This window comes from Corvus brachyrhynchos, unplaced genomic scaffold, assembly GCF_000691975.1.
Source record: "Corvus brachyrhynchos isolate BGI_N302 unplaced genomic scaffold, ASM69197v1 scaffold255, whole genome shotgun sequence".
In the NCBI taxonomy this organism is placed as follows: Eukaryota; Metazoa; Chordata; class Aves; order Passeriformes; family Corvidae; genus Corvus; species Corvus brachyrhynchos.
In genome coordinates this window covers 636138-647158 of record NW_008238358.1, presented here as the reverse complement: position 1 = coordinate 647158, position 11021 = coordinate 636138, and the positions used below count along the sequence as shown (strand labels likewise).

The window sequence follows — 11021 nt, the reverse complement described above, 5'->3', positions numbered from 1 at the left end:
TTCCCTTCCTTTTCCCAGAAAGTGGTATTTTCAGAGTTTTTCTCAAAAATAGAAATGCTGAGGAAAAGAAAATCTTGAACTTATTTTGTTGGTAGAAAATTCACAACTTAAAAATGTGATAAAAATGACTATTGTTAAAACCTTGTGAAAATCTCAGTACTTTGAACTTTGTTTTACATGAAAGTAACCATAATGCTGATGGTGATGATTTTGCCAGGCAATTCACAACAGAAGAGGTTAAATCCTTTCATTTGCTGATGTAAGCAATGTACCCACTATAGCAGTTCTGCAGGAACTGTTCAGGATTGTTTTCTATCTTCCCTTTCTCCTTCCTTCCTTCAGAGTCCTAATACCTGATGTGCAGAAACTTGTGGATCAGAGCATGCCAAGGGAGAGGAGCAGCCACAGGGAGGTCTCAGGAGGTTATGTCTACACTGAATATCATCCAATGGAAGAGGTAAAGAAGAACCTACATCTGCTTCTGCTCTTTGTTGTTTTCTGTTCTGTAAATGCCACAGCAGGCAACTCTGTGTTTGCAGAAAGCTCAGCTGAAGTCAGAGGACCACTTTCTGGCTTTCTTCTTTGAATAATCTGTCCTTTCTCTTTGACTAGAATCTTGTCCTGGTTGAATTGAATATGGATTTGCCACAGATTTTGACTAAATCCTCAATTCTTCACTGACTAAAACCTAAATGCTCAGTGTGAAGCAGCTGCACTGTTTTGCAGATAATATTCTGTGGTTCAATTGGTTGGTTTGCTACTTTTCTACCCTGTCATTCTTTATCTCTAGTATTTATTAGTTTAAGTCCCAGTCTGTTTGGTGCTGAGCCAAATGTGAAGGGCAATGACTGTTGTGGTGTCTGGAATCCCAGTGAGGAAGAAGAAGTGAACACCAGGAGATCTCTAGAAAGAAGTAATTTAAGGGCAGGTTTTTGACACTTGAGGAGAAAACAGTGTCATTGGGGTGGGCAGTGATGGCTTCTTGGTGTCATGTTTCACGCACCTGTTGGCAAACCTGGACAAAAGCAGCACATGGTGGTAATTCTTTCTCCTAGCTGCATAATAAAACTGAGAGAACACAGTCAACCCTCATGTATGTTTTGTTAGAGCTACCCATTGAGGATGACTGCTACTGACTCAGACATGGAAAATCAGTGCTGATAGGGAAGAGACTGTAATACTGCTTTGAAGATTTGATGGTGTGGCTTCATGTCTGATGAACTCAACAGGAAGATGCCCAATAGGATGGGCATGTTGAATGAGATCCCGAATGGAGTGTCCATGTTGCACTGCAGTGATGTTCTCTTTTAACACCCAGCGAGATATGACCATGCCTTTGCACAGAGGCATGTGAAACACCTTCCATGTCTGTGACATCACAGGCTGAAATAAACTCTGAGGAAAATATTGGTTGTCTAAACAAAAGAAAATGCTTTTATCTGGAAATGGAAGTGGGAAAGAGAAGGAAACTCCCACTTTGAACCAAGAATTCTTTGCAACTATTTCAGATTTATCAATGGATGACTCAGATCCAGAAGAACAACAGTGAGCTGGTGACTCAGCATTTCTTAGGGAAGACATTTGAGAATCGAACAATGTATTATCTACAGGTAAGGGAGGAACTTTCCCTTAATAATAAAACATATCTTAACAAAAAAGAAAAATACTCAGGAGAAGACAGGATTCAGATGTTTCCTAAGATAGTGTTCATCCCAATTCACTGGAATAACAGGAGATGGTTTTACTCCTCTACATTATAGTAAGATTTGCCAGCTTTCACATACACTATCATCATGAGCTTGCTATTGCTATTATGTAGTGAAAACAACAAATTTAACTGAAGTTTTGTTTAGAAATACAAATCAAGCTGAAACTAGCTTGGCAACAGCTGTGTGTGAGGAAAAAGACTTTTGGTTTGTTATTTTTATTACTTTTTACAGCAAATAGCCTTTCTGCTAGCAGTATTCCATGACTTTTTTTATTGGACACACTGGTGAAAAACACAGTCTTAATATTTGGGTTAGTTATTGCCTAATCTTCTGCTCCTATCACTGAGTAGTATTATATTCCCTGCCTTTTTGTGATTCCCCTTCAAAAAAAAAAAAAGAATCTTCAACTAAGAACAACCACTCCTGTGAATGACAAATACAAATGAGAAAGGAGAAAAAGAAAAAGAAACTGTTCTATTAACTGTTCTATTGACGCTCCTGCTCAATAGACATTTTAAAGCTCATGCCTTGTGATACTACAGAGATGGGGTTATTAGGAAAAAGAGCTTGCCATAAAGATGTCTGTAATAATAATAATAATAATAATAATAATAACCTCACATGACCCAACGGCATATCAAGGCACATCCTTTACTTTCTTGTATTACATTAAGCTATTTTATTGTAATGTAACAGTTTTTAAATTACCATTTTTATATTCTCTCAGATCAGTCAACCATCAAATAAACCCAAAAAGATAATTTGGATGGACTGTGGGATTCATGCCAGAGAATGGATCTCTCCAGCCTTCTGTCAGTGGTTTGTGAAAGAAGTGAGTTCTTACCCTTCCATTTAGATAATAAGAAAACCCTATCACATTGGACACTTTAGTTCTCTATTGTGGTACCAAGAATTATGCTTTTCTGTTAAAATGTGATTTGCAAAATTAGTATACAATACAGATATCTGTGGAGACCAAAGTCCAAACCACAGTCTGAGATATAGGTCAGTATTAGTTAGCGCGCCAGTTCCTCCATCTGAACTGTTTCCAAAGCCTTTAAAAACTTGGTATCAACCTCTCCTTTTCCCACAGTGGCTGTTGGATCAAGCCTCTCTATTTCAAAAAGTCACGGTGCTCCTCAAATAAAGAAACCCTAAGCTATGATATAGCAATGTTCCATGTGTACAGAAAGTACCTGGCACACTTGTGATCAAGCAGATGTTGGATACCATGGTGATATCCAGGAGTGAGTGATCACCTGATGATAGTTCTAAACTTTCTCTTTGCAGTGATTACCACTAAATTCTCTGCTCAGTGCTCCGTATTTTTTCTTCTCAGATTCTTCAAAATTACAAATCTGACCCAAAGATAAGCAGATTTCTGCAGAATTTGGACCTCTATGTCTTGCCAGTCCTCAATATTGATGGCTACATCTATTCCTGGGAAGAAGTAAGTAGTGTAAATCCAGGAACTAGACTGAAAGTTAGCATGCCCAGCATGTTTTGTTACTTTCAGATAGAATCATAGCAATTAAACAGAAAACAGTGACAATACTCACATTAATCCTCTCATGGCAGAGAGATTTTGTTTCTTCTGGAGAATCAGTGGTCATCTGAGATTGCAGAGCTAAATATTCCTAGCAAATGTCATGAGCCTTGGGAAGCAAAACCACAAGATCAATTGCTTTTGTGTTTCTGAGGATGGGCTTACTTCTTCAATAACATCTCAAGGCCTGCTTGATGGAGTTAAGCATGTCTGGAACAGTCATTCATTCTTCACAAAAGATCTCACGTACAGATGGGTCTTAGCATCTCTGCATGGGACAGCCGGAGAATTGGTCAAATATTGGACTATTTGGTTTTGAAATAGGTGTGCCCTCCCAAATAATTTTCCTTTTCTGATACGGAGGATAATGCAAAATGTTGGTCTTGGGCCACTCTCACCATGCTTCCAGGCTCCTGTGCCCAGTTGAAGCATCTTTTAATGCAGGATGTAGGATGGCCCAAGAGGCTCAGCCTACCACCATCAGACTGTCTCCCAGCTTGCTCCCTGGCAGGTTTAAGGCATACCACACACTGCACTGGGGTGCACAGGGAATTCAGCTGGGAAGCTCACACAGGCAGGGTGGTGAGGTCTGCACAGAACCAAGTATAGTCATGAGTATAGCAGGGAACCAAGGAGCAATAGGAAGATTAGCTGACAAAAAAGAATTAATCTTCTTGAATCTGAAACATACTATCATCTCTTACCCCTCGCAATGCCAAGTCTTGCTTAGGAGTGCCACACTGCACAGAAGCAGTTGAGCACTACAGAAGAAGCATACTTAAAACAAAAAAGGTCAGGAGGCTTGTTTCAGGGTGCATGCATGTTTGTGGCAGATGACAGCCTGGCTGTAGTAGATGAATTGTTCCGTCACTGAGCTTTGTGACCCATGCATGTGGAGTTGTACTCTTACAATAACAGGGTTAGTCAGAATGCAGAGGTGGAAAATAAAGGAGTATTTACACCATATTATCACTGAGCCGTGTGGATCATTGAGTTTTTATTATGTAACAGAACTTACTTTTCTTTAGGATCGTTTGTGGAGGAAAAACCGTTTTCCATATGAGAACGGCACCTGCTATGGCACAGATCTGAACCGAAACTTCAACTCATCCTGGGGCAGTAAGTTTGAAGTATTTCAGATCATGAACACAAATGTAAAGCAAGAATAATAACTAGTTTCTGAAATAAATGTAGTCCTATAAGAAAGGAATATTCATCTTGTTGTCATCAAGGCATATGTAAAAATAAAATCCTGGTTTGTCAAAATATTAACTCATTGACTTTCAACCAGCACTTATTTTTGTGAGCAGAAAATTGCTCTTATGTAACTATACCTCTCCCCAGCCAGTATTTACACTTGCCATGAGTTTCAAGGAGCCTCCAAAGCTTCCCTGGTGTGTGGTGCACTATGGTGGTGTCAGAATGTTTTCGTTGCAGCCACCCTGTAAACGTGCAATAAATATTTCAGTCTTGTCGCAAACTTTAGTTGCTACCAACTGAGTGTAATGCTAAAGTCCCACTCAGCTGTCTAGTCCCCTGCCCACATAAACACATGCCTTAACACTACAAGGTAAATTTCCCAGTTCCCTCTGAACTGGTCTTCTATATTTCTCCTTTGATTCAGTGTTTGTATTCCACCCCAGGTGTTGGTGTATCTTTTAACTGCAGCAGTGACATTTTCTGTGGATCTGGACCAGAATCAGAGCCTGAGACAAGAGCTGTGGCTCAGTTTATCAAAAGCAAGAAGAGTGACATTTTGTGCTATTTAACAATTCACTCCTATGGGCAGCTCATCCTCACTCCATATGGTTCCACAACTACACCTCCAAGTAACAATGAAGAACTGGTAGGGCAAAACTTTCATCTTCTACATTTGTAGAGAGCAAGTACAGGCAGTAGCCTGTGGTGCAACTTTACTTGCTCTCTTGCGTTTCCTTCAGAGGAACTGGGCTTGTTCAGGGACTTGGCTCCCAGAGTTACTGCTTCTCTATTCAGCATCAGTAAGGTTTATTTGCCTCAGAAATCCTAATTCTTCAACTTAAATCAGGAAAATTGAACTACTACAGATAGGGTTAATGCAAAGCCAGGTGAGTGGAGAAGAGCACCATCTTCTGCTCCATACAAGAATGAATTTGCACTTTAGGATGCCAGGACATTATACACATATGGTTATCATGATTGTATCCAGAAACGGTTTTCCAAACGTGCTCTCAGAAGAACGGGAGCAAAGTAAGTACCTATTTCCTGGTTACTTCTTCCCTCAGTGTCTGAGTGTTCTGATTTAAGTTCACTAGTGTGCGTATTTATGAAGATTCCAGTAGCTGAAACACTAGTCAAGAGCATGAGGGATTTGGGTTTGGACTTCATATGAGAAGGAGAAGTCATTCAGGAGAAGTCTTCATTGGAGAAGTCATTTATTTCATCTATGGCTCAGTTTCTAAGGATAGTGGGATACAGAGTCTATGGCAATAAAGCAAGTAAGAGGTCAAACACTGCTGTAGTCAGTACCAGTGTGTTATACAGGACAGATTCTTAATTCTCAAAAATATAGGCTCTAGCTTTACAGTAAAGCAAATAGCATCTCTACCTAATAGAGTAATTTAAAAAATTTTAACATAATGTGCATTAAAAAAAATCAAGAACAATTTGTCCAAATGTTTCTAATGGGTTCCTCTAAAGACCTGAAGTAATATCAAAACTTAAAGTTGATCATATGTAAGTGTAAAGCTGAAAGAGACAAAAATTTGGGTCCACTCAATTGCCAAAGGTACTGCCACTGATGACAATCCTGTTCCTATTTTGAATCTCCAGATACAAGTTGCAAAGGAAGCAGCTGCTGCATTGACAGGAAAGTATGGGACCAGCTACAGAGTAGGATCAACCGCTTTAATTTTATGTAAGTTTTTTTATGTTTCCCTTTGATTGCTCTGTGTTTCAAAGAATTCTTGTGTCACATGCATCAGCAAGTACTGTTTTGCTGAGTTTCTACTTTGAGTAATATTTAAAGGGCTACTTTGCTGCAACATGTAAGTAGCAGTCATTTGAATACAAGACAACTCTGTAAGTTATAAAGCTGACTGCAGGAATGATCAGAAGCTAGTTCCTGCATGGATTCCTCACAGATCCATCACAGGGGACAGAAGGAGATTGGTGATAGATCATCCTGGCCCTGCTGAAGTCAGCAGCAAAACTCCTATTTGTCTTCACTGGAATCAAGCAAAAATTAAAATCCCAATCAGGTCTACAGTTACTCCATCAGACATCACATGGCAGCTGCTTGCAATTCTGTGCGAAATATATCAGTTTCAGCCCTGTTCCTAATAGACTGGATGGCCACATCACGAACACATCAAAGCTAATATGAGGTGACAGCCTTTACAAAGAGGATTGAGGGCCCTGGAGACTGCCTAGTAAACCCAATATTTTCCCAGTAAGCAATAAGTCACGCTAGTCAGTGAGAACAGTAAGTAGTTGGCTCCAGAAGCCATGTGGTTTGCATATTCCAGTGGCTGTCTCTGCCAGTTCCCGAGTGCCAGTCTCTGAGTCACAGACTGCATGAGCAATGCAGTGTAACTGTAAGGCAACTTGCCTGTGCCTAGGACTGCATTTTTGCCAGGGTTTGTACTTACAATGAAGAGCTAAGAAAAACAATCCATGAGGAAGGTGAACAGAGATACATGGAGAAGCCAGAATTTTTTAAGATTTGACCAAAATTATGCTAAAAAAAAAAAAAAAATCTAGTCAGTATCAAAGTAGGAAATGCAGTACAAGAACAGACAAATGTCCAATCCATCTTGTATCCCACACTAGTCACAGTAAAATGCTAAAGCCACAGAATCCCTGAAACTCATCTCCTGCTGTTGTACAATACCATCTTATGAAGAACTGTGTCAGTCAGGAAACTCCATGGAAGACTTTTAGTATAGTTAAGAATTACAGCACCTAGAAACTGTTCTCTGTGTCACAGTGATATATGGTTACTGCTTAGCTCAGGGATTCTGGTATAAACTTGCATTAACTATAGCAAGAAGTATTTTCAAAGAACCATGCTTAATACAAATATCTCCTCTCTATTTTTAAATTCACAGACAGTAACTCAGGTTCCTCACGGGACTGGGTCCACACGATTGGCATTCCCCTCTCCTACACATTTGAGCTGCGAGACACGGGTACTCATGGATTTATTCTCCCTGCTAACCAAATCCAGCCCACATGTGAGGAGACTATGTTGGCTGTGACAACTATCATAGATTATGTTGATAAGAAGTACTTCCCAGATGGGGCTGTGGTGCTGACCTCCAGCAGCCTGGGCCTGAGCCTTTGCCTCAGTATTGTACTTACATGGACTGTTTCTTAAAAACGGCTTAGAGAACCCATCAAGAGACTCACATGAAAAATATAATGTCCCCTCAAAAATAAAAAGTTACGTCAGCAAAGGAACTAAATGTCAAGTATTTCAATAAAGACTCATCCCATAAAATAAAAGGACTTGTGGTTTGATAGCTATGCTTTCGGGAAGAAGGAAAAGATGAAGAGCTGTGGCAATTTCCCAAGCTTCACTTGCTGACTCTGCTTATTCCTTAAGCGACCTTAAAACATTCATTCATGGCAAGTACCCATGGGGACAGAGCACTATTACTCCCTGGTTCTCTAGAGCATGTTTTCAGGGGCTCACCTGGGCCTACGCAGCCCTTCTGTCAGCCACAGACCTGATCTGTCACAATTTTCCTTACTGCCTGAACCCACTGACTTCTGTGTGTTGCTGGCCTTAGCAGGATGCCTGTGAGACTTAAAAGTCCTCAAATCCCACTATACAAAATTGGATGGGGTCCTTGACATCCACTTTACTTCCCTAAACTTTCACATTGGGATTTGCTAGAAAATACAGGGCCTCAAAAGATGGTGAAAGGTCATGATCAGGAAACCATCTACAGCCTGAAATAAGCTGAAAAGTTGAACTGGTGCAAACATATGGGGTCAGAGAAGAGGTGTAGCCCTGTCACCTAGATGCAGACAGATTACTGAAGATAGGAGGTGCCCAAAACCTCCAAAAATTTGAAGGGGAAAGGGAAAAGAAAGATAAGGACGTGGTTCTATTCCTACAGAGCAGACCAGAGAATTATTTTTTTGCATTTTCGGCTTCTAAAACTGACTGGTGGTGACAATTATCCTCCATAATTTAGACTCCTAAGGGATTTCATTAAAGATTGTACGTAAAGAACGTCTATTTACAAAGATGTTCCTTTCTTGCCAACCACCTTAATCCTTTGGGGCTGACTCTACAGAAGGACTGGGGCCCATTTGTCTGCTCTCCATCATTTGGGAGAGCTTGCAACCTTCAGGGATCTGCCTGGGATCCTCATGCAAAGCTGGAAGCTCAGTGGAAAGGAAATGTTTCAGCCCATTGAGCAACAACTCTCCACTTGAGCCACTCAAAAGGGAATGCCAAGGTAAGAGCTTCTGTGTTGTTACAGCCAACACCAGAGGGTGCAGGGCATTCACTGAAATAGGGAAGGCCTATTTTAAACTGTACTCTGCTTTTGAATCCAGAAGTCCCACATCCCAGAAATATGTCCACCAGGCTTGGCTACTACAGATAATAGATGGGGGGAGGTTATCCTGATAGAAAATGAAGAATCCAGGGAATAGAAAAAAAAAAGTATGGAATGTCTGATTTTCTTAGCAAACATCAAGATCGTGCTTGAAAATTCAGTGTGCTAACCAGAGATTTTTTAACAAAGTATTTCCAGCTTTGGGGAAGAGAATGCTGCCGAATTCTCTTCCAATGTTGCCAAGAGAAGGATGTATATCACTTCCCCATGATACTGTTAAAAAAAAAAGGTAAGATACAACCTTGCAGCCATTTTTCCAAAGCACATCCTATTGTTATTTTGTCTGTATTATTAGTTGACAAATCTTAGCTTCTGTGTTCATTGTCCACAGATTATTACCAATTGGTGTAACTAAATCTGCCTAACTCCTGCAGGTTCCCCAGAGCATTGTCTTTCCAGACCAACCACTCATTTACAGTAAGACCCATCTGTTGCTGGGCACTGGAGCAGGTGTCACTAATTAGCACCTCTCCCCACAGAAGCTGCATTCCCTAAACTTCTGTTTAGTTTAGGATGTGCCTTGTAAGTCTTTATATTTGTATTTGTATATTCTGTCTTTGGAACTGTAAGAAACAAGACAAGTCCATCTGGCCCATGACTGTGAGCTATCTTTAAGCAAGCGAGGTTTGACCACAAGTGTTCTGTAGCCGTTTGCTGGCAAATTGCAGTGAAGCTCCCCGGTGCCACCAGCAGCAGATGGCAGTGTCTTCTGGGAAACGATGCCCACGCACTGACCTTGCCAAAGCCAACCCAAGCCTGGGCTGCCACCAAACGTTTTCCAAACCTAACCCATGACTACACCAGTAGCAAAATGCCAGTCAGGGCTTCTTTACTGTATTCAGAAACATTGCACAGCTTCTATGCCTACAGCCAGAGAGGAAGTGAGCTGGTTTTGCTGATTGTGGGTATTTTTTGATAGAAAGGTTTATTACTACAAGATACAACCAGATGTGTCCTAAAGTTAATTAGCGGGCTTCTGTGGAATGGCTCAGTCCCTCACCAGGTTTTCTTGTTGTAAGAACATCCATCAGGCATGGGAAGATACCCCTGTGCATGGCACTGAGGCAAGAGAATATGGGGGGATTTTGCCTCCAGCATTGCCAGCATTCAAGAATCATAGAAGTGGAGAGGAAGCCTTTGCCAGAGAAAAAAAAATATATTTGGCAATAATCATTACCTAGAAGAATGTCTGCTGCTGTCAGCACACTGATTATGCCTGGGTGTACAGCTCCTTGGATCTGTTAGCGATGGCTCACCTCCTTTGCACAGGGAAACCATTAATGAACATTGTGTGGAAGCAGCACCTTGCCCCCATTGTCACTGCAGAACAGACGTCCTGCAAGGAGTGCTTACAGCCCCTCTTAGGAATTATCATTGCACAAGCAAGGCACAATCGCTAAAAGATAAAAGACCAAAGCTGCAGCAAACTGATGTTTACAAATTTTACCTGGGCTCTATATTTCACATACCCTCCCAGTTTGCTGACTTCTCTGTGTATCTTTTGAACTTGTAAAAAAGTGACATGTATGGCTGACAAAAATCACTGCAGAGATGGTATATTCTACCAACCGTGTTTTGCAAAAGAAAATTTTAAAGAAAAATGTAGTGTGGGTGTCTCTGCTGAAACTCCCCTTACTTCACAAATCCTGGCTTTCTCTCTCCTGCATTCGTTTGTTGCTTTTTCTGGCCCTTGACAGTTTTGCTTTATGATGAAGTATGGAAAGAGCTGCATTCTGGTCTCTTGCACATTAGTGGAAGCACATCATTATCCTACTGAGACGATAGTGTGACTTTCTGTTATCTCATAAACACATATGAAACAAAAAGTTGTCATGACAAACTAGAAGATTCTTCTATTAATTTCTCCCCAATGGTTTTACCAAGATCCATGCTCCTTCCCTTTCTTTCTCACAGTTAAACACCTGTATTGTGCTTGTTTTATTATATAATCAGTACTGTGAAGGTTTAATTACTTTTGGTCATTCAAGTTACTGAATAAAACAAGGGCATCCCAGTTCTGAGTAATAGTGTTCTATATTATCCTTGTCAACATTTTGTCTATAGTACAAAAACGAAGATTGACAAAAAGACTATCAGTGATCTCATTCCATTTCACACATGGAGCTCCTCTCTCTGTTAATTTTTCCTACATGC

At 40.6% G+C, this 11021-nt stretch overlaps 1 protein-coding gene across 1 annotated transcript in view; it reads left to right on the top strand.

Moving 5' to 3' along the window:
* Positions 1–7685, top strand: part of CPO (carboxypeptidase O) — a 13690-nt gene extending 6005 nt beyond the window's left edge. Inside the window, exons 4-11 of the mRNA XM_017735575.1 lie at positions 343–457; positions 1509–1610; positions 2437–2541; positions 3049–3159; positions 4284–4374; positions 4899–5101; positions 6067–6151; positions 7344–7685. Coding sequence (XP_017591064.1) covers positions 343–457; positions 1509–1610; positions 2437–2541; positions 3049–3159; positions 4284–4374; positions 4899–5101; positions 6067–6151; positions 7344–7612 — 1081 coding nt within the window. The 3' untranslated portion in view covers positions 7613–7685. The remainder of the gene's footprint in view (positions 1–342; positions 458–1508; positions 1611–2436; positions 2542–3048; positions 3160–4283; positions 4375–4898; positions 5102–6066; positions 6152–7343) is intronic.
* The last annotated feature ends 3336 nt before the right edge of the window (positions 7686–11021 follow it).